This window comes from Saccopteryx leptura, chromosome 3, assembly GCF_036850995.1.
Source record: "Saccopteryx leptura isolate mSacLep1 chromosome 3, mSacLep1_pri_phased_curated, whole genome shotgun sequence".
Classification (NCBI taxonomy): Eukaryota; Metazoa; Chordata; class Mammalia; order Chiroptera; family Emballonuridae; genus Saccopteryx; species Saccopteryx leptura.
In genome coordinates, this window is record NC_089505.1 from 263,923,493 (window position 1) to 263,946,311 (window position 22,819).

General features: G+C 38.0%; 1 protein-coding gene across 5 annotated transcripts in view; it reads left to right on the top strand.

Moving 5' to 3' along the window:
- Positions 1–22,819, top strand: part of ASB3 (ankyrin repeat and SOCS box containing 3) — a 118,033-nt gene that overhangs the window by 27,697 nt on the left and 67,517 nt on the right. For 3 of the 5 annotated variants that reach the window (XM_066378271.1, XM_066378272.1, XM_066378273.1), the window contains 2 exons: positions 5,168–5,376; positions 16,449–16,607. In XM_066378271.1, coding sequence (XP_066234368.1) covers positions 5,168–5,376; positions 16,449–16,607 — 368 coding nt within the window. Of the gene's footprint in view, positions 1–33; positions 197–5,167; positions 5,377–16,448; positions 16,608–22,819 lie in introns of those variants that run through there. The other 2 variants (XM_066378274.1, XM_066378275.1) reach the window with 2 other exon arrangements.

Consider the following 22,819-nt stretch of genomic DNA (forward strand, 5'->3'; position numbering starts at 1 on the left):
CGGTCAAAGGTACTTTATTTCCTTGTTTAGTGTGGGAAGAAGCGTGGATCCTCTGTACGCTAAACAAAGATTCCCCTGCTGCTTCTGTAGATCCCCTTAATCTTCCTCTGGTGCGCGTGTGCAGAGGACTACAATACCCACAATCCTGTCTGTGGCACTGAGGTTGGAACTGTCTGCATTTTTCAAACCCAGGAGGGTAAGGAGAAGGGAAAGGTCAGGAGTCTTGGGTGGCGTGGTCTAGATACCGAGAAGAAATATACCTGTTTGGTAGTTGGCACGTAGAAAGACATTTTGTTTTGCTTTGAAAATGGTATTTTTGCCCATATAACTGCATCCAGAGGAGCGCAAACTGGGATATAATCTGTACTTAACTTTATTTACACTTAAAAATCATTTGCCTTTTACCTTTCAAATAAAAGGAAGTTTATTACAGAAGTTTTATGCTTGTGAAAGAGCTAATAATGCAACGAAATATTCTTATGTACTTAAATTTTACGTGCAAAACAACCTTATTTGCCCTTACGTTTCTCAGCAGCTTACTCATAAAAGACTAGGCAAAGGTTTTCAGCTCGTGTACACACATGCTTTGGAAACTATCTGGGGAACCTCTTGAAACTACACGAAATTTGGAGGTCTACGTGCATTTTTCTGAGGAGAAAATATAGCTTTCACGAGTTTTCCTAACAGATCAAGAATCTTAAACGTTACTTACCTGCTGGGTAGAGCTACTGTTAGAAAATACTGTTTAGCTCAATTGTGTTAATCACGGCTGTCTTTCTGTATGTGATGAAAACAAAAGCCTTACCAAATGATTGTTTTTTTTCTTAAGGATGTCTATTTTATGGTCTTTAGCTTCAATAAAAAATGCTGAAACACCACGGTTCAAAGAGTACTCTTAAGAAATCAGTAGGATATTGCTACGAAGAAAAACTGAATTTAAGAATACCAGGTCTTTTAATATTTTCTCTAAATAGTTGTTTCACATTGCCTAGGATGGTTAGTTTCCCTCCACCTCCAACTTTTAAGTGTATTTGAAATTTTTCAAAGAAGTTGGAGGAAAAGAGTATAGTGATCAATCAGGTACCTGTAGATCCAATAATTAACATTTTAAACGTTTAAGTAAGTTACACATTTTACTATTTTTTACTCCTAAACACAAGAATAAAGACATTCTCGGAATAACCACAGTGCGCTCCGTTATCACATTTAAGAAAGTTAACAATAATATAATCAAATATCTATTCCATATTCAAACTTCCTTAATTATTTAAAAATTACATTTGTAGCTGTTGTTTTCACCAATCCAGGATCCATCTGAGGTTTGTACATTACATGTGGTTGTACTCTCTAAGTAATAGAATAGAACACAAGAAGGTTTTTATGAAAAGAGATCTTATAAACAGTTTATTAATGTTAACTAGTTGGCATGAAGGATTGAAGGGATGAGCCTGCTATTATAGTACATTATATTAGACTTCTCCTTCCCATAAGAACCTCAAAGATATTGCCCAGTTCTTATATTTTTTTCAGAATATTGCCTATTAATCTGGATCCATTAACATTCCTAACTGAGAAAAGTCAGTTAAATTTTGAAAAAGATAGATACTTATTGTTACTTGAGTGCTGTTTTTAATGTGTGTGGGGTAGGGTACTTGTTTTGTTTGTGTATGTTTTTCCTACATAGAAAAAAATTTTTTTTATTAGACGAATATACTTATAAATTGCCCTAAAATGTATGTTTGTGCTTCCATGTATTTTAACTTGGATGTAATAGCCTTGGTTAGAAATTAGCATGGTTCAGAAAAGTATAACTTGACATTCAACATTCTCCACAGTTTGGCTTCATTTACCTCTATAATCTCATTTTTCTTTTGTTATTTGTTTACTTAATCCTGTTTACAAAGTGGAATAATTGTTTTCCTTTCTGTCTTTGATTCACCCTTCTTTGTTCATTTCTGCAAGTTTGGTTATGTCTTTTCTTCTGCCCATTGTCACATCCTCTTTACTTTTCTTTTAAGACCCAGCTCATATTCCTCACCAAGTTGAAGTAGTTGCCCCATCTTTGGCTACCATGGCTCTTTATCTATACTTCTCTTGTGACACTTTCTGCTTTTTATTTTGAATGACATATATTTATAATTTCTATGAGACTGTACATAACTTGAGATAGAATTTGTGTCTGTATCTTTATATCTTCCATATTGCTAATCATCTAGTTGGTTCTCAGTAAATAATTGTTAACTTAATAATTAAATGTTCTGTATTAGATACCTTCACTTTTCTAGTAATAATGGACCAGTTGAACTGATCAATTTTGATTATAGCTAACTTTAGCTATTTGGCTCATTGTAGAATTAACTTCTGCAGTTAGAGCTTTGTATGTGAATGTGAGCATGGATAAGTTTAAATTTAATACTGGAAATATTGTATGCTTTCTTTTAACCTCTTCCTTAAAACCTTCCTTTTCTAGATAAAGTAAATATAATGTGGTTCTAGAAAGTTTTTTATCTTTGTCAGATTAGACATTTTGTTGGTATTTCATGAATTACCTTCTAAGATCATTAGAAACACTATGAAGAAGGCTGGGCTCAGAGTGTTACTGAGAGGGATGACTCCTTAGGAGGTAACTGTTCCCTGAGAATCGTGAATCTTAGTCCAACCCATCTCACAGTTCGACTACCAAGAAATTGCCTTTGTGAGAGTCATACTGAGATCTATATTTGACAATGACTTTAAATGAACTTTGAAGGGAGATGATGAGGAAGAGGGCAATAATGTGAAATTTCTGGGCTGGTGTAGAAAAGGTGAACTTATCTTTTTATGATGCTCTTGATGTGTTTTAATATTCAGGTAGTGGGACTGTTTCATCAAAGAGAACCTGAGTGTTTAGCCCAGATGTGGCCAACAGGTTTTGCCCCCCGGCCAGATTAGAAAGAAAACTTTTTTCACGGCTGGACAAAATATTAAAATAAAAAAAATGTTAAGCCCTGGCCGGTTGGCTCAGCGGTAGAGCGTCGGCCTAGCGTGCGGAGGACCCGGGTTCGATTCCCGGCCAGGGCACACAGGAGAAGCACCCATTTGCTTCTCCACCCCTCCGCCGTGCTTTCCTCTCTGTCTCTCTCTTCCCCTCCCGCAGCCAAGGCTCCATTGGAGCAAAGATGGCCCGGGCACTGGGGATGGCTCCTTGGCCTCTGCCCCAGGCGCTGGAGTGGCTCTGGCCACAATATGGCGACGCCCAGGATGGGCAGAGCATCGCCCCCTGGTGGGCAGAGCGTTGCCCCTGGTGGGCGTGCCGGGTGGATCCCGGTCGGGCGCATGCGGGAGTCTGTCTGACTGTCTCTCCCTGTTTCCAGCTTCAGAAAAATGAAAAAAAAAAAAAAAAGAAAAAAAAAAAAGAAAATAAAAAAATGTTAAATACAAAAACGATTTAAGTAAACAAAATTTTATTATGTAATTTGTTTATGAATAAATAAGTAATTTAGTACAACAAATTAACAAAAAACTAATGTGACGTGTTGAGGCACTTTGCATTGTCTTATTTTTTTAATATCTGGTTTTATACTTGTGGCTATTCTTAACACAGCCTCCAAATGTAACATTCAATCTTGATCTTGTACTTTTATTTAGATTCATTAAAGAAAAAGTTTGTTCACAAATATAAGTTGAGCTGAAGATTACTAAATATTCCTTGGAAAGTTTTTTTAAATTTCCATTATTTTCCATTATTCAATTGCTTATACAAATTGCACAGACGAGTATAAAAGTAAATCTTTATAATGGAATTTTTAAAAAAAAAAAAAGACGTATCGCGAATCCATTTGACCAATTATTGGAAGTTAACCCTAGATTCTTTTCCATGTATCACCATCATCTTAAATATCTCGATTTCCAATAATCAAAGACACTTCCGCATCTGAGTAGCTGAGATTTTAACTTTCATTGTTGTACAATGGTTAGATATCGTAGTTTATGTATAACGATTTAAAAGTACCACTTATTTCATTTCCACAGTGTGTCGTGCGGAGAATATTAAAAATTTAATCGCAGGCCACATAAACTCATTGCATGCCCGCGGGCTGTATGTTGGCCATGCCTGGTTTAGCCCCTTCTGAAAAGGACCAGCAGTATCAGGAAAACTAGATTTACTACTTATCTTTGTTCTTTTCAATAAATGTCCTTTACTTATTTTCTTGCCTTTTTGGCTTTAGCTTTCTGCTGTAAAGGGCTATACATGAATTCTTGAGACTGAGCATTACTGGTCAGTAAATGGCCATTTCTGTATACATGTGGCATTAACTGGAGGCATTTATCTCTCTGTCGTAAAAAGAGTTCTAGTGAGTACATTTTTGTGGCATATAAGTAGGAGCAGAAGCCTGTAGGCAAGAGCTGTTAAGACAACATTTCCAGAGAAGGACTAATAGAACACTTAAAATCCCCATGATATATGTACTAAGAGCATTCTAAGGAATCTCAATTCCCCAGAGAGACTTCTGGGTTAGGCTGTAGCAGAGGCTAAGACATAATAGGTCTCTTTCTCCATCTCAGGATCTTCCTCAGCAATCATGTAGGACAGTGGTCCCCAACCTTTTTTGGGCCACGGACTGGTTTAATTTCAGAAAATATTTTCACGGACTGCCTTTAGGGTGGGACGGATAAATGTATCACGTGACCAAGACAAGTGTCAAGAGTGAGTCTTAGACGGATGTAACAGAGGGAATCTGGTCTTTTTTTAAATTTTTTTATTTTAGGAGAGGGAGAGACAGAGAGAGAGGGAGGAGAGACAGAGAGAGAGAGAGAGAAGGGGGGAGGAGTTGGAAGCATCAACTCCCATATGTGCCTTGAACAGGCAAGCCCAGGGTTTCGAACCGGCGACCTCAGCATTTCCAGGTCGACGCTTTATCCACTGCGCCACCACAGGCTGGTCATTTTTTAAAAATAAAACATCGTTCAGACTTAAATACAAATAAGAAGGAAATAATGTAAGTTATTTATTCTTTCTCTACAGACCGATACCAAATGGCCCACGGACCAGTACCGGTCCGCGGCCCTGGAGGTTGGAGACCACTGATGAAGGAGATGCTAGACAGGTTCACTTTAATCTGTTAATCTCTAGGAGTTCAGTGTTGTTTTATTGACTCAAATGTTTTCTTTCTACTTTTCTTTGTAGACTGGTCAAAAGAATGGATTTTACAGAGGCTTATTCCGACACATGCTCCACGGTTGGACTTGCTGCCAGGGAAGGCAATGGGAAAGTCTTAAGAAAACTGCTTAAGAAGGGACTGAGTGTTGATGTTGCTGATAATAGGGGATGGATGCCAATTCATGAAGCAGCTTACCACAACTCTGTAGAATGTCTGCAGATGTTAATTCATGCAGGTAAAGTAAATTCTAGGTATAAAAGGGTCAGTTTGCAAGCTGGGTTAGTAAAACATAAAGCAATGGTAAACGTGTACATGACTTATTAACAGTAGTATTTGTTTCCCTTTCTATAACCATAGAATAACTTTAATACATTCTTAAGAATGATAAGATTGGCCCTGGCCGGTTGGTTCAGTGGTAGAGCATCAGCTGGGCGTGTGGAAGTCCTGGGTTCGATTCCTGGCCAGGGCACATAGGAGAGGCGCCCATCTGCTTCTCCATCCTTCCCTCTCTCCTTTCTCTCTGCCTCTCTCTTCCCCTCCTGCAGCCAAGGCTCTAGTGGAGCAAAGTTAGCCCAGGTGCTTAAGATGGCTTCATGCTAGAAGATGGCTTCAGTCTAGCACCATGGGTCTGCCTCAGGTGCTAGACTGGCTCTGGCTGCAACGGGGCAACGGCTCAGATGGGTAGAGTATCGCCCCCTAGTGGGCATGCCGGGTGGATCCTGGTTGGGCACATGTGGGAGTCTGTCTCTCTGCCTCTCTCCCTGCTTCTCACTTCAGAAAAATATTTAAAAAAAGATAAGATTGCCTGCCTTGGGTTGTGTCTGTTATAGCTGGAGATCTGTAAGTGTCCTTTATATGGAAGTGCTTGTGCCTGGCCCATTTTTATTGTCTGAGCTAGTTTAAGCATTTGGTAGTTACTGGTATGGTTCTTTTTTCCCCAAACAAAAGGAGCAGTGCCACTGATAGTGAGGGTGTATTTTTCTTGAATTAGTCTTTTTTTTTTTTTTTTTTAATATTTTACAGTTTCCTTAATTTGGGAATCTTTCCAATTACTTTAACTTTGTATTTGCTGAGGACACATTAGAGAACAGGATGGACAAAGTCCCAGCTTTTATGGTGTTTATATTCCTGTTAGGAAAACAGACAATAAATACCTGAACAATTAACCAAGATGATTTGAAAATGGAAGAGTGTTGTGGAAAAAATAAAGCTGAGTAATGGGACAGAGAGCAATCACATGCTACTCCACGTCTTTATTCAAGTCTGTTAGATGACTTCATTCTTCTATCAGGGGTCCCCAAACTTTTTACACAGGGGGCCAGTTCACTGTCCCTCAGACCGTTGGAGGGCTGCCACATACAGTGCTCCTCTCACTGACCACCAATGAAAGAGGTGCACCTTCCGGAAGTGTGGTGGGGGCTGGATAAATGGCTTCAGGGAGCCGCATGCGGCCCGCCAGCAGTAGTTGGGAGACACCTGTAACTAGAAATCAGCTATGCGGGAGTATTTACACCACAGAACTCAGCCAGTGCTACAAACCAGTGCTCTAATCAGGCCTTTCCCCACTCACTGAGCCAGTTACACATTTACCAGCACACTACTGAGGGAAGGGCTCAATAAATGAGTCTAAATGGGAGAGTCTGACCTTCAGTAGTCAGGATGGAAAGAGAATTAATGGTGACTGAGCAGTGCTTTGTAAGTCTTTATACTAGATACTTGGTTTACATTACTTATCTAATATATTCAAAACTGTTATTGAGGCAATGTTATTCCCGTTTAGTTGGTGAAGAAAACCAAGGCTGGATGATGTTGCCTTGTCATAGATTGTATAATAAACTAGGTTATTTGATTCAAACCCATTTCTCTCTGGCTCTAAATCCATGTTTTGTTCATAGTGGCATGTTTCCAACATTTAATCAAAGGGAACATTTTTAGTATTTCAGTTAACTTAACCATTTATATTTCATTGATTCTTCTCTGCATACCACCAGGTATAGCTATTCAAATTTTAGAGTTCTGGGGCCATAATTTATTAGAATTACTAACTTCTTACCTCATGGATAAGAGAGGAAGTAATTCTTATATTGTTTTTGGTGTGTGTGCTTTTCTTTTAAGTTCTTAGTTTACTAATCCTCTCATGAAAAATCTTTATAACCCCCCACAGATAAAGTCATAAAAGAATCTTTACTCCTTCTGATGTCCCTCCTCAGCTCACTTTTTGCCAGTGCAGTCTTCCATTCTTGTGTTCCTTCCAATGTTTTCTTGAGGTCTTTTTCTTTTCTTACTGGCCATGTCTTGCCAGTCTGTGTTTGGGTTTATTTTTTTATTTTTTGGCATAATTTAAGGAATCATGATTGCTCTCTTGCCATCACCAAAATGGGTTCTGATCCAAATACAAAGATGACATCTGGTGAGCTCTTGTACATTTTGGCTCGTTTTCCCCAAATCTGTGTCTTAGGTACTGTTGCCTCCCAAGGTGAAGGATGTCAATGACCTTTTGTTTTACCAAAATGGTAGTTTGGAGACTTCTCCAAATTTGTAATGATGTGACAGTATAGGAATACTGTAATTCTTTTGAACCTGTTTTTACTGTTTTACCCTGTTTTACTGTTAAGCAACCTGCACCTCAAAAGAGTTTAAGTAATTTACCCAAAGGGTGATCCAAACTGTAACAGAACCAGAAGTGTAGCCCAGATCTTCCAACCCCAAGTTCATTGCTTTTGCTAAACCGTGCTCCCTTCCTGGTCAAATGGTTTTATTTTATTTTATTTTTAAAGATTTTTTTTTTTTTATAATAATTTTATTTTTTTAATGGGGTGACATCAATAAAGATTTTATTTATTGATTTTAGAGAGAGAGGAGAGGGAGAGAAAGGAGAGGAGAAGCGGGAAGCATCAACTCATAGTTGCTTCTCATATGTGTGTTGACTGGGCAAGTTCAGGGCTTCAGACTGGCAACTTGAGCATTCCAGGTCGTCGCTCTATTTGCTGCATCTCCACAGGTCAGGCCCGGTGGTTTTAGGGTTAGCTAAATATATCTACTTAATGTATAGGTCATATACTCATGTGTGTGTGTATGTATATGTATATATATATGTACATGTATATATATATATACATGTGTGTGTGTGTATCAAGTATATATTTATATCAGTGGTTCTCAACCTTTCTAATGCCATGACCCCGCAATACAGTTCCTCATGTTGCGGTGACCCCAAACCAAAAAATAATTTTGGTGACTACTTCATAACTGTAATTTTGCTACAGTTATGATTCGGAATGTAAATACCTGATATGCATTATGTATTTTCCGATGGCTTTAGGCGACCTCGCCGGGGTCGCGACCCACAGGTTGAGAACCACTGATTTACATATGTTTGACAGAGGCAGGGAGAAAGAGACAGGAACATCGAGCTGCTCCAGTATGTGCTCTGACCAGGGAATCAAACCAGGAACCTCAATGCTTTGGGATGACATTTCAACCAACCGAGCTATCTGGCCAGGGCATACTTTAAGTATTGATTGGTTTTTAGAGACAGAAAGAGGAAAGAAGAGAGAGGGGAGGGGGAAGGGAAGCATTCATTTGTTGTTCTACTCAGTCAGGTATTTATTGGTTGCTTCCCATGTGTGCCCTGATTGGGGATCAAACCTGCAGTATTGTCATTTCAGGATGGTGCTCTTAACCAACTAAGCTAATTGGCCAGGGTAAAATCTTTTAGTATCTCAATTTAGTATTAGAAAACTGCTTTACCATTTCTTATCTCCAGTGAGATATATATTTTCTTTACTTTATAGATAATTGCACAGGAGGTCTTATTTTCCTTTCCTAAGATGTGTGTGCACAGGAATAAAGGCGGCTCTCATGAGGTGGGAATTAAATATCCTTCCTTGAGGAGGAGTAGCTATATAAATTATTTAGAATTCTTCTTATATTTAAAGTATGTCTTTTCTTTTGTCTATTCAGTTATTTATATTGGCATGGGTTCATGGATATTTATTTTATACACTGGGTGATAATTCAATATAATATTATGTATTTGTTGTCCATACTGGTCTTTTTTGGTTATTGGGTCCTCATATTGGCTGGCTTCTATGTTTCTTTGGTATGCCCTCATTTTTTGTTTTTTGGGCACTATTTATTTATTTAGTGAGAAGAGGAGAGGGAGAGAGACAGACTCCCGTATGCGGCCCACCCAGAATCCACCCGGCAAGCCCACTAGGGGACAATGCTCTGCCCATCTGGGGCCCTTGCTCTGTTGCTGCTGGAGCCATTTTTTACTGCCTGAGTTGGAGGCCATGGAGACATCCTCAGCACCTGAGGCCAACTCGCTCGAGCCAATCGCGCCTTGGCTGTGGGGGGAGGATAGAGAGAGAGAGAGAGAGAAAGAGAGAAGGGGGAGGGGAGGAGAAGCAGATGGTTGCTTCTCCTGTGTGCCCTGACCGGGAATTGAGCTCAGGACATCCACATGCCGGCCCTATGCTCTACCACTGAGCCAATCAGCCAGGGCCATGACTTTCCCATTTCTGGTTCTTTTGTTCATTTCTTGGGAGGCTGAATATCATTGTGAGGTGCCAGGGTTGGGCACTTTTTAATTCTCTGGACCTGCAAGATACTTCAGGCTTATTTTGAGTATTCTGTGTGCCACCCTAGAACCAGCCATTCTCTTGGGAACCCTGGTTCCTTTCATTAGAGAATGGTATTCTCTAATAAAACCAACATCTGGGCACTGGGTGTACTCATTATTACTGTCACGTTATTGCTTTTAAGCCTTTTAGTGGACAGAGTTAGGAAGTATATTTATGTATTATAAACTATGTGTAGACACATAACTATAACTATTTCTGTATCTATTCATCTGAATCTATATTAAAGCTAAACATGAGTTCATACTGGTTTCGGGACTCTAATCTGGTACCATATGGTTCATTCTAGTCTTCCTCCTTTGCTTGTGTGAAACCTCTTTCTCCAACAGTGACAAACCTGGCTCTCAATATTCACCATCAATTTGTTTATTCATTCCGTCTTATTGTACATATATAGTGGTTTTAGGATTGTTAATCTGTAGCCCTATAAGAAACAACTTTACCAAATAGACTCTTGTGTTTATGTACAGTTCCTCTTGTTGTTGGACTTACAGTTTCTAACATCGTTTACAGTCATAACATCGTTTTCCAAAGTTACTTAGGCCAGCATCTTTTTTCTTCGCTTCCTCAGTGGGGTTATGTTGTGCACTGTAATCCAGTTAGATGCTTTTGTCAGTCTGTATTCTATCCTAGGACTCCTCCATTGCCCCCCACCTGGTTGAATTTTTAAAAAATCTTACAGTTTTTTGGGTATCTGGATAAAGGTCAGCTTCTGACTAATTTAGGGAACACTTTTGTGATATGAACTTTAAAACTATAACTACCTATTTTGTCATTTAGTTCTGTATTCATTAAAGTTTGAGGCTGTTTTCTTTGCGTATTTGTGCTTGCAAGCTGTTATTTAAATATTATGACTTAGCCAATTTCATCAATGACTTATAGTAACAAAAATTACTTAAAACATGATTATTTTAGTCAGAAATGTTAGTTTTATTTTTATTATTTAAAAAATTTTATTTTTCAATTACAGTTTATAGTCAATATTATTTTGTATTAGTTTTAGGTGTACAGCATGGAGGTTAGAGAATCATGCTTTTCAAAGTGGTCCCCTGGATATTTCTGGTATCCACCTGGCACCATACATAGTTGTTATAATATTATTGAGTATATTCTCTATAGTATATCTTATATCCCCGTGACTATTTTGTAACTACCAATTTGTACTTCTTAATCTCCTCACTTTTTGAACCTCCTCCAACCCCCCTCCCTCCTCCAGCAACCATCAAATTATTCTGTGTATCTGTGAGTCTATTTTAGTTTTGTTTCTTTGTGTATGATCTTTAGATTCCACATATAAGGGAAATCATATGGCATTTATTTTTTTCTGACCGGTTTATTACACTTAGCATAATACCTTCTGGGTCCATTCATGCTGTTACAAATGGTAAGATTTCATTCTTTTTTCATGACCAAGTAATATTTCATTGTATATATATATTTACCACCATTTTTTTTGTCTACTTGTCTGTTGGGTGTTTGAGTTATTTCCATATCTTGGCTATAATAAATAACGCTGCAAAGAACATAGGGGTGCATATATTCTTTTGAATTAGTGCTTTGGGTTTCTTTGGATATATACCCAGAAGTGGAATCACTGGGTCACAAGGCAGTTTCATTTTTAATTTTTTGAGGACCCTCGATATGGTTTTCCATAGTGGTCACACCAGTCTGCATTCCCATCACCAGTGCAGTAGGGTTCCCTTTTCTTCTTGTCGGCACTAGTTGTTTGCTGATTTATTGATGATAGTCATTCTGACAGGAATGAAGTGACATCTCATTGTGGTTTTAATTTGCATTTATCTGATGATTAGTGATGTTGAGCATCTTTTCATATGTCTATTGGTCATCTGTGTGTCCTCTTTGGAGAAGTGTTTATGTAGGTCCTCCGGCCATTTTTTAATTGGATTGTTTTTTGGTGTTGAGTTGTATGAATTCTTTATGAATTAGATTTTAAAAATTATTTTATTACTATTTTTTAGTGAAAGAGAGAGAGACAGAGGCAGACAGAAAGGGAGAGAGATGAGAAACATCAGCTCATAGTTGTTGCACTTTAGTTGTTCATTGATTGCTTCTCATATGTGCCTTAACCGGGGAGGCTCCAACTGAGCCAGTGACCCTTTGCTCAAGCCAGCAACCTTAGGCTTTAAGTCAGTGACCTTTGGACTCATGCCAGCAACCATGGGATCATGTCTATGATCCCAAGCTCAACCCCGTGCTCAAGCTGGATGAGCCAGCACTCAAGCTGGAGACCTTGAAGGTTTCCCACCTGGGTCCTCAGTGTCCTAGGTCGATGCTCTATTCAGTGTGGCACCACCTGGTCAGGCTATACATTAACAGATAAATCATTGGTGAGTACATTTTGCCATTGTCCTTTTTTTGTGTGTGTGTGTGACAGAGACAGAGAGAGACAGATAGGGACAGACAGGAAGGGAGGAAGAGAGATGAGAAACATCAATTCTTTGTTGGGGCACCATAGTTATTCATTGATTACATGTGCTTGACCAGGGGGCTACAGCAGACTGAGTGACCCCTTACCTAAGCCGGTGACTTTAAGCTCAAGCTGGTGAGCCTTGCTCAAACCAGATGAGCCTGAGCTCAAGCCAGCAACCTTAAAGTTTTGAACCTGGGTTCTGTGTGTCCTAGTCAGATGCTCTATCCACTGCGCCACTGCCTGGTCAGGCCTTGCCATTGTCTTTTAGTTTTGTTGATGATTTCATTTGCTGTGCAAAAACTTTTTAATTTGATATAGTCCTACCCATTTGTTTATTTATTTTCCTAAGGAGATATAAAAAAAATATTGCTAAGAGAAATTCCAGAAATTTTACCAGCTCTGCTTTCTTTTAGGAGTTTTATGGTTTTGAGTCTTGCATTTATGTCTTTAATCTATTTTGAGTTTATTCTTGTAAGAACGTGGTTGTTTCATTTTTTTTCATGTGTCTTTCCAATTTTCCAACACTATTTTCTTTTCTTTTTTTAATTAATTTTACTAGGGTGACATCAATAAATCAGGGTACATATGTTCAAAGAAAACATGTCCAGGTTATCTTGTCAATTAATTATGTTGCTTACCCATCATCCAAAGTCAGATTGTCCTCTGTCACCTTCTATCTAATTTTCTTTGTGCCCCTCCCCCTCCCCCTTTCCCTCCCCCCCCAACCACCACACTCTTATCAATGTCTCTTAGTCTCGCTTTTATATCCCACCTACGTATGGAATAATGCAGTTCCTGGTTTTTTCTGATTTACTTATTTCACTTCATATAATGTTATCAAGATCCCAGTATTTTGCTGTAAATGATCCGATGTCATCATTTCTTATGGCTGAGTAGTATTCCATAGTGTATATGTGCCACATCTTCTTTATCCAGTCATCTATTGAAGGGCTTTTTGGTTGTTTCCATGTCCTGGTCACTGTGAACAATGCTGCAATGAACATGGGGCTGCATGCCAACACTATTTTCAGAATAGACTGTCTTTACCCCACGTATGTTCTAGCCTCCTTTGTCAAATATGAATTGACCATATAGACATGGGTTTCTTAAGGTTCTCTATTTTGTTCTGTTGATCTGTATGTTTGTTTTTATGCTGTTTTGATTACAAGGTCGTGTTGTGTAGTTTGAAATTAGGTAGTGTGATACCTAGGAGCCTTAGTTTTAAATTTGGTATTCCAGAAAATGTTATTCAAGTAAAAAAAAAAATTGTTTTTTTAATACTACTCTCAGAAATGCCTTCATCATTCACCTTACAGCCCATCCTTCTATTGTTGGTATACAGTTTTATTTATTTATTTATTTATTTATTTTTTTTTTAATTCATTTTTGGAGAGGAGAGGGAGAGACAGAGGGAGAGAGAGAGGAGAGACAGAGAGAGAGAAGGGGGGGAGGAGCTGGAAGCATCAACTCCCATATGTGCCTTGACCAGGCAAGCCTAGGGTTTCGAACCGGCAACCTCAGCATTTCCAGGTCGACACTTTATCCACTGCGCCACCACAGGTCTACAGTTTTATTGTTTTGGAAGCAAAGGTAAGAAAGTCTTTCCTCAATATTATCTTTTACTTTATAGTTATGAAAATTTTAATGGTAGATATTATTTACATAATTTGTGACCAGAATCTTGAGATTTGTATTAACAAATAAATCTCAGAAACCTTACAGTAAATGGACTTACAAGTTCTTTATAAATTGTATACCATTGTTTGATTTCTTTGGAGTACATTTCATTATTTTAGAAATTCAATCCTTTTTTTGTGACAGAGACCGAGAGAGAGGAACAGACAGGGACAGACAGACAGGAAGGGAGAGAGATGAAAAGCATCAATTTTTTCTTGTGGCTCCTTAGTTGTTCATTGATTGCATTCTCATATGTGCCTTGACTGAGGGGCTACAACAGAGCGAATGACCCCTAGCTCAAGCCAGCGACCTTGGGGATTCGAACCTGGGTCCTCCACGTCCCAGTCCAACGCTGTATCCACTGCACCACTACCTGGTCAGGCAGAAATTCAGTCTTCATAAAATATTAGACTGTAGTCTTAGGTTATAAAAGGAGGGTTTTTTGTTTGTTTTTTTTACATTTCATTATAAGTGGAAGTTTGTATCTCTTGATCCTCTTCACCTATTTAGCTCACCCCCAATCTCTCTCCCCTCTGGCAACCTGTAATCTTTGTATTTATAAATTTTGTTTTGTTTGTTCATTTTTTTAATTTTTTTAAGGAGAGAGAGACAGACAGGAAGGGAGAGAGATGAGAAGCATCAACTTGTAGTTAAGTCACTGTTAGTAGTTCATTGATTGCTTTCTTGTACATGCCTTGACCGGGGGCTCCAGCCAAGCCAGTGACCTCTTGCTCATGCCAGTGACCTTGGACTCAAGCTGATGACCATGGGATCATTTCAGTGATCGCATGCTCAGCTGGCAAACTCATGCTTAAGCATGAGTTGCATGAGTTGGGGTTTTGGGGTGACCTTGGGGTTTTGAATCTGGAGGTTCAAGCTGGTAAACTCATGCTTAAGCATGAGTTGGGGGTTTGGGGTCATCTTGGGGTTTTGAACCTGGGACCTGTTTTGAACAGGTTGACACTATTCACTGTGCTACCATGGGTTAAGCTCATTTGTTTTGTTTTTAAGATTTTACTTGTAAGTAAGATTGTATGGTGTTTCTTTGTCTGACTTATTTCACTTAGCATAATACCCTCAAGGTCTATTCATGGTATCACACATGGCAAGATTTTATATTTTTTTACGTCTGCGTAGTATTATAGTGTGTGTGTGTGTGTGTACATATATACCACATTTTCATTATTCATTCATCCACCAATGGATACTTCTGTTGTTTCCATATCGTGGCTATTGTAAATATACTGCAGTGAACATAGGGGTGCATATGTTTTTGAATTAGTGTTTTTATTTTCTTTAGATAAAGATTCATAAGTGGAATATTTTAAACTACCTTAATGTTACTAGTTGAAAAGCAAAGAAGTAATGTTTGAGATTGTAGGAATATGCTATGAAGACATGCAAAGATAAGAAAAACAGTTAGAGACAGCAAGGTGCCCTAGGGTGAAAGCCCTGAGCGGATGAATGTCCAGGGCCTTCTCTGAGCTGTACTGGAAACAGTGCGTGCTGGGAATAGCAAAACAGCAGGATAAGATTCAGTAACAAAATGTTCAGGCTCTCAGAACAGAGATTAGAGTCAGCATGTTTCTTGTCCTTTACTTCACTGCCTGAAAACTTCTGCTGTTTCCTTGAGTTATTTGTACTGGCTAATAAATATCCGAGTAAGGCTGGGGATGGGGCTTCAGTTCTTCAGTCTGCTGACCAGAGCTTTGCCTCCCCTCGGCCCCTCGGAGCATTTCATCTGGTCTCCGAGTAGTTCTTTGTTACCGTGACAAGACATGAGATCGTTTCTCTCATGGAAACAGAAATTTAAAAAAATCAAATTTATTAACATTTCAGTAAATCTTGCTTAAGCAAATCTTTGGTGTTGCATCCTCTTCAGATTTTGCTTTTGTGTTACCTTTTAACTCCTGCCACTCCCTTCCCCTACCCACCAAAAATTAGACAAGACAAAATGGGTGTGTGGACAGAATTTTTGTGTTGATACCAGAAAGCTGTTTACACCGTGACTTCTGTGGAACTGTTTTGGATTTTTTAAAGCATTTTTTTTTTTTTTTTTTCATTTTTTCCAAAGCTGGAAACAGGGAGAGACAGTCAGACAGACTCCCGCATGCGCCCGACCGGGATCCACCCGGCACGCCCACCATGGGGCGACGCTCTGCCCACCAGGGGGCGATGCTCTGCCCATCCTGGGCGTCGCCATGTTGCGACCAGAGCCACTCTAGCGCCTGGGGCAGAGGCCACAGAGCCATCCCCAGCGCCTGGGCCATCTTTGCTCCAATGGAGCCTTGGCTGCGGGAGGGGAAGAGAGAGACAGAGAGGAAAGCGCGGCGGAGGGGTGGAGAAGCAAATGGGCGCTTCTCCTGTGTGCCCTGGCCGGAATCGAACCCGGGTCCTCCGCACGCTAGGCCGACGCTCTACCGCTGAGCCAACCGGCCAGGGCTAAAGCATTTTAAACTACGAGACATCCCATTTATAATTATGTTTTAATGTTTCTTGGAATCTTTGCTTTTTAATTCTAAGAAATAGAATTGACATCTTATGATTCTTTCATAGATTCATCTGAAAAGTACATCAGGACAAAGACTTTTGAGGGCTTCTCTGCATTGCATTTTGCTGCAAGTCGAGGACATTGGAAGATCGTGCAGATTCTCTTAGAAGCTGGGGCAGACCCTAATGCAACTACTTTAGAGGAAACCACACCACTGTTTTTGGGTGAGATATGCTATTTGTGGTATAGGTGTAACTTTTTTTTCCTATTTTTTGCTAAAGAAACTAAGCTAAGCTTATTCCCCCCACCCCCGGCCCCCACTCCAGCTGTTCTACTTAAAGTGTATTCTTTGACAAATAGTATACTGCCACTTTTTTGATTCAGAGAGCAAAAAGGCAGTTTTAAAGTTTTTTTCATCCTTGGGTGATAGCATTTGGAAATATCTTTACATGTTTATTTAAAGTTGTAAAATCTGTTCTGAACTGTCATCATTATTGTTGTTCTCAGTGTTGTTCTGAAGACCTGGTAGAATATTTTATGTTTGCTTTTTCTTAGCATTAAGATATTAAGAAAATTTAATGGAAGAAATTACCAGCTAATCCTTTAATACCCTTTAATTTGTTGCCTATGTGGATTAGTATTCAGACTTCTTCAGTTATGTACTATTTTTTAATTCCTTGAGGACAAAAGCCAAATTCTAAAAGGCATACTTCCAGTACCTCTCTCTTTTGTTTCCCTCCCTCCCTTTGATCCTGTCTTCATTGCGGCCCATAAAGTTGAGTGGGACATGAGAAAATTAAGAGAATAAAACATCTGTGTATCATTAGTGTATCTGGACTAATTTTAGTCCTGCCACATGTAATTTATATGTTCATTGATATACTGAATGCTGCAATTTCCTCACTTATAAAATGGGAACAATTGTACCTACCTAAGTCTTTATTGGGCTGATAGTAAAATTAGATGTCTGTGAAACTTTATTGTTTTTAGTGTACAGTTCTGTGTTTTTGATGTATGCATAAAATTGTGGAATGGCAACAACAATCAAGACACAGAACAATTCCATCATCCCTCCAATTCTGTCATACTGTTTATTTTAATCAGACTTTTCTGCCCCCCTTTACTCTTGACAAGCACTCATCTGTTTCATCCCTATAGTGTGCTTTTTTTTGCAGAATGTCATAAATACATATAGAATAATACAACATGTAATCTTCAAGACTAACTTCTTTCACTTAGTAATGCTTTTGAGATAAACGTTGTTGCATATGTCATTAATTTATTCTTTCTATTGCTATAGAGGTGGTATTCCACTATATGAATATACCATGGTTTATCTATTTACTAGGTGATAGACATTTGAATTGTTTTTCAGTGTTTGATGATTATGAATAAAGTGCTATAAACATTTGAATGCAGGTTTTGTTTGAATATAAGTTTTCACTTCTTTTGGATTAATCCTTAGGATTGTTAGGTCATGTGGTAAACATATGTTTGACTTTGGAAAACAATTTGGAAGATTCTTATAAAGTGACTACCATTTTGCATTCCCTCTGATAATGTTTGAGAGTTTCAGTTGCCTCATATTTTCACCAACACTTGATAGTGACACATTTTTCGTTTTTGCTTTTACATTTTAACAGGGATTTAATTTAGTGGTATCTCATTATGGTTTTAATTTGCATTTTTCCTGATTGCTAATGAGAATAAGCATCTTTTCATGTAAATATTTGCTATCCTTCCTTTTCCCCCCCATTTGTCTTGTGTTTAGACATTTTATTTTGGAATAATTTTAGATATACAGAAATGTTCAATAACGGGTAAGAATTCTTAGACACCTTTCACCCAGATTTTGTTCTTTTGTAATGTTCACTTTATCATTTTATTTCTCTCTATACTACTTATCCGTATAATATTTAACCCTTTGAGATTAAACTATAGACATAATTTTGCCCTGCCTACAAATACTTCAGTGTGAACTTCCTAGAAGCAATGAAATTCTCTTGTATAACTGCCATGATCAAAATCAGGAAGTTAACGTTGATATAGTATTAACAATTGTTTAATCTACAGATCTTATTCAGGTTTGCCAATTGTTCTACTAATGTCCTTAGCAGAAAAAAATGATTTTTGTTTAGGATTCTATCCATGATCACTTGTTACATTTAGTTCCCATGTCTCTTTCTACTACTGCAATTTGAGACAGTTTTTCAGTTTTTGTCGTTTATGATTTAAAATTTTTTCAAGAGCTCAGGCCATTTATTTTGTAGAATGTTTTTGAATTTGTGTTTCCTGGTTTTTTTTCTTAGTAAAGTTTAGGTGATGCATTTCTGGCAGGAATACTACAGGTGTGAAATGGTATCTTAGTGCATCTTACAAGAAGATTATGACCCATTACTGGTAATATTAATATATAAAAGTATTTTGAACATGTGATATGTATCACTGAAGATGTTTCATAGAGCCTTAATGTAATATGGTTTAAGTTTTCTACAGGGGAGATTGCTTTTTATATAAAGCCCCCTCCCCACATCCACATTTAACGCACTTTGGATATTCTGTACTACTACACAGTAAGCTTTCACTGAGGCCCAGCTATGTGCAATGTCCATTCTAGTTGCTGTCTTCAAGGAATCTATATAGAGGAGAGACCAAATTGAATTAAGTCCTATAAAAAGAGATAGAAGTAAAGTGTTCAAGATAGTAAAAGAGGGAAAAATGAGTCACCCTGGATGATGGAGGAAGGCATCATGTGCCTCTAGAGTGCTGTATTAATTGTAACAATAATGTTTACTGGGCAGAATGTATACCAAGCCCTGTGTCAAGTGTTTTACATGAATTAGCCCATTTAATTTTCACCATGATTCTATGAGATATGTACTATTATTATTTTCATTGTATTTAGGATCAGAAAAGCTGTATTTGAGTCTTTTTTTTTTTAAAGATTTTATTTATTCATTTTAGAGGGGGGAGAGAGAGCAAGAGAGAAAGAAGGGGGGGAGGAGCAGGAAGCATCAATTCCTGTATTGCCTTGATGAGGCAAGAAGCCTGGGGTTTCAAACTGTCTACCTCAGCATTCCAGGTTGATGCTTTATCCACTGCTCCACTACAGGGCAGGTTGTATTTGAATCTTGATCCTGCTGTTGTCTATGTATTGGTTAGAATAGCATTTCCTGAATTGATTCATTGAGCTATTAATATATATTTGTTGACAAAAGGGTTTTTTTTGTTTTTTTTTTGACAAAAGGGTTTTTGTTGAGCATATGTTTGGAAAATGCTATGTCCTATATTCTGTAATGTAGGAAAACATAAAACATTAGCCAAGTAGCTTAATGTGTCCCATCTAGTCTGAAGTATCCTCTGCACTCTATGTTATCTTATTTTAGTATTTTCATAGCTCTTATCACTGACTGTAGTTATTTTATTTGTTAGCTTTTTTTGTTTATTGACTGTCCCTTCCACTAGAAGAACATTTGATGAGAGCAGGCATTTTATTTATTTTATTTGCTGTCATATAACTCTGAAATCCAGATTGGTGCCTGGTATGTGGCAAGTATTCAGTAAATTATTTATTGAATGAAAGAATGAAGGCCTCTGTAGAGGCCTCTTATAAAAAAAACATTTGTTTTAACTTTAACCCAGCATTTTGAAATGTATTTGACCATAATATTCTTTTTCTTTGTGGGAAAGGATAGTACTATTTCATAGGATTATTTGAAAAGTCCTTATTTGGTCAGACAGGAAGGGAGAGAGATGATAAGATGAATTCTTTATTATGGCACCTTAGTTGCTCATTAATTGCTTTCTCATTTGTGTCTTGACCTGGGGGCTACAGCCAACCCAGTGACTTCTTGCTCAAGCCAGCAACCTTTGGGCTTAAGCCAGTGACCATGGGGTCATGTCTACAATTCCATGCTCAAGCCAGCAACCCCATGCTCAAGCCAGTGACCTCAGGGTTTCTAATCTGGGTCTTCTGTGTCCCGATGTTCTATCCACTGTGCCACTTCCTGGTCAGGTTATATTGTGTCTACTTATATAGGTATTTGGAGAGAAGTTACATAGTTTATAGTGATTTATATGTAATAATATAGTTAACTGGCAATTTTTTTTTATATTAAGAAAGAGTTGTTAATCAAATGACCTTTAATTAATCACTTATTTTTAATAATAGGATTTATTTGTTTTTTTTTCCAGCAAACTTACCATTCTAATTATTATTATTATTATTTGTGACAGAGAGAGGGACAGAGAGAAGGACAGATGGGGAAAGACAGACGGAAGGGAGAGAGTTGAGAAGCATCAATTCTTTGTTATAGCACCTTAGTTGTTCATTGATTGCTTTCTCATATGTGCCTTGACCAGATGGCTACAGCAGACTGAGTGACCCCTTGCTCAAGCCAGAAACCTTGAGCTTAAGCCAGCGACCTTAGGGCTTAAGCCAGTGACCATGAGGTCATGTCTATGATCCCATGCTCAAGCCGGATGAGTCTGCACTCAAGCCAGCGACCTTGGTGTTTTAAACCTGGGTCCTTTGTGTCCCAGTCTGACACTCTATCCACTGCGCCACCACCTGGTCAGGCTTTAATTATGTTTTGCATTTGCTAATCCAAAAAAAATTTGACTTAAGCAGGGAGTTTAAACCCAAGGAAATGTAGTTATGTAGTACTTTCACGTGCACAAGTTGCATCAGTTATATTAGGTTCTTGTTTGGAAGTAGATAAGAGAATTTTTTTAAAAAGGAAAAATATTGTTTTAGCTTTTGCAGGAACATAATGTCAAAGAATGGACATGGAACTCTCGTTAGGTGATCTGGGCTCCAGTGTCTGCTCTTCCCATAAAGAATATGACAAACTATAGCAATCTGCTTTGCTTATTTGTGTCTTTTTACCTCTCTTAAATAACCATTGTGATCTATTATTTTCTTCTATAATGGAAGAGAGTCTTTTATTACAACAAAACCAGAACACTTCAAGGTTTGCAACAAACTAGAGATGGTAATCTCTAGTTGAGGAAGAGTGGCTGGGAGAAGTGGACTTAAAATGAGAAAGGGAGAGTGCCCATCTAGGATAGTTTCTTCCCCTATCTGTAGTTATCTTCCATAAACTGTTCTTTGCTGAAATTTTTGTTGTCTTTTTTCCCAAGAGAAGCTGTATTCTCATGCATGTCGTTGTACCTGTCCTGAAGGCCCAGTTACTACCTACACTGTTGCTAGGGCTATAAATACATATAAAGCAGAGGATCAAGGGTTAGAAAATGAGTACAAAACAATGAAAACTTGCCAGATGACTGGAATAGTCACTGGCGTTAGTGGTGAGTGATCATGATTGAACTGAAGGTTAAATGCAGAGAGTTAAAACATTCACTACTCCACAGTTTATAATGGGAACATTTCTCCCACACACTACTCATCAACATTTTCATAGAGGTGAGTTTGGAAGGGAGCCCTTCAGTTTGATGGTAGGGAGAAATTAGAAAGCCACAAGCAAGAGGAAATTCAGGAGACGGCCCTTTATCTTTCCAACTGAAAATTGTTCTTCTAGAACACCTTTTGGTTAACATGCAATTTAAAGTTTATGGTTTAATAAGAAGCTGCTCTGTTACTTGTTTTGCCCTTGCCTCCTCCTCTCCCCATGCCCTTGTCCGTGCCTCATAAATGCATACATAGTAAATACTCTATGCATAGATTTGTAAAACTGCTTTGGAAATAAGAATATCCTTATTTATAAATATAGCAGATTCTAAGGGGAAATCCAGGTTTTCTTTTTATTTTGCTATGTATAAACCAATACTGAAAAACTGGAGGCTCAAATCCAGGCCAGTGTGACTTCATAAAACAATTTCTGTGCGAATTGCATAGTATGCAGTTCTGGCTTTTGATGGATTATTTTTCTTTTTTTTTTTTGTTTTTGTTCTTCTGAGTCTCTGCTTATTCTGTGTAACCTTCAATGTTAAACATAGTACTGTTTAATAAGAACCAAGTGTTTTATAAACAGTGATATGTGAGGCTGCCTATTTCAATATTTACCTGTAAAATATGTCATACTTCAGTGCAGGTGGCATATCCTTTAACTCCGACTCTGGATGTATTCCAAAAGCGAACAAACCGCCATGCATTTCACGTGTCAGTGCTGTTTTCTAGGATCACCATTATTTATTGGGTTGTTTATTGATGTGCTAGGAATTTTGAGGTTTAGTATTTATATGTTTAATATATATAAATTAAACTTTATCTTTGTTATTTTTAGATTTTTCAGTGGAAAGATTAATCATCTTCCTCAAGGATTGTAACATAAGCATTGTTACTTTTCATGTTAGTTATCGTAAATATGGGTTTGAGATTTCTCAGATCAAGAGTAATATTCACTAATAAGTTATGTTTTAAAAATGTTAATTTTGTATTTTGTTCACTATCTGTTTTTATATGGTTTTATGTTTT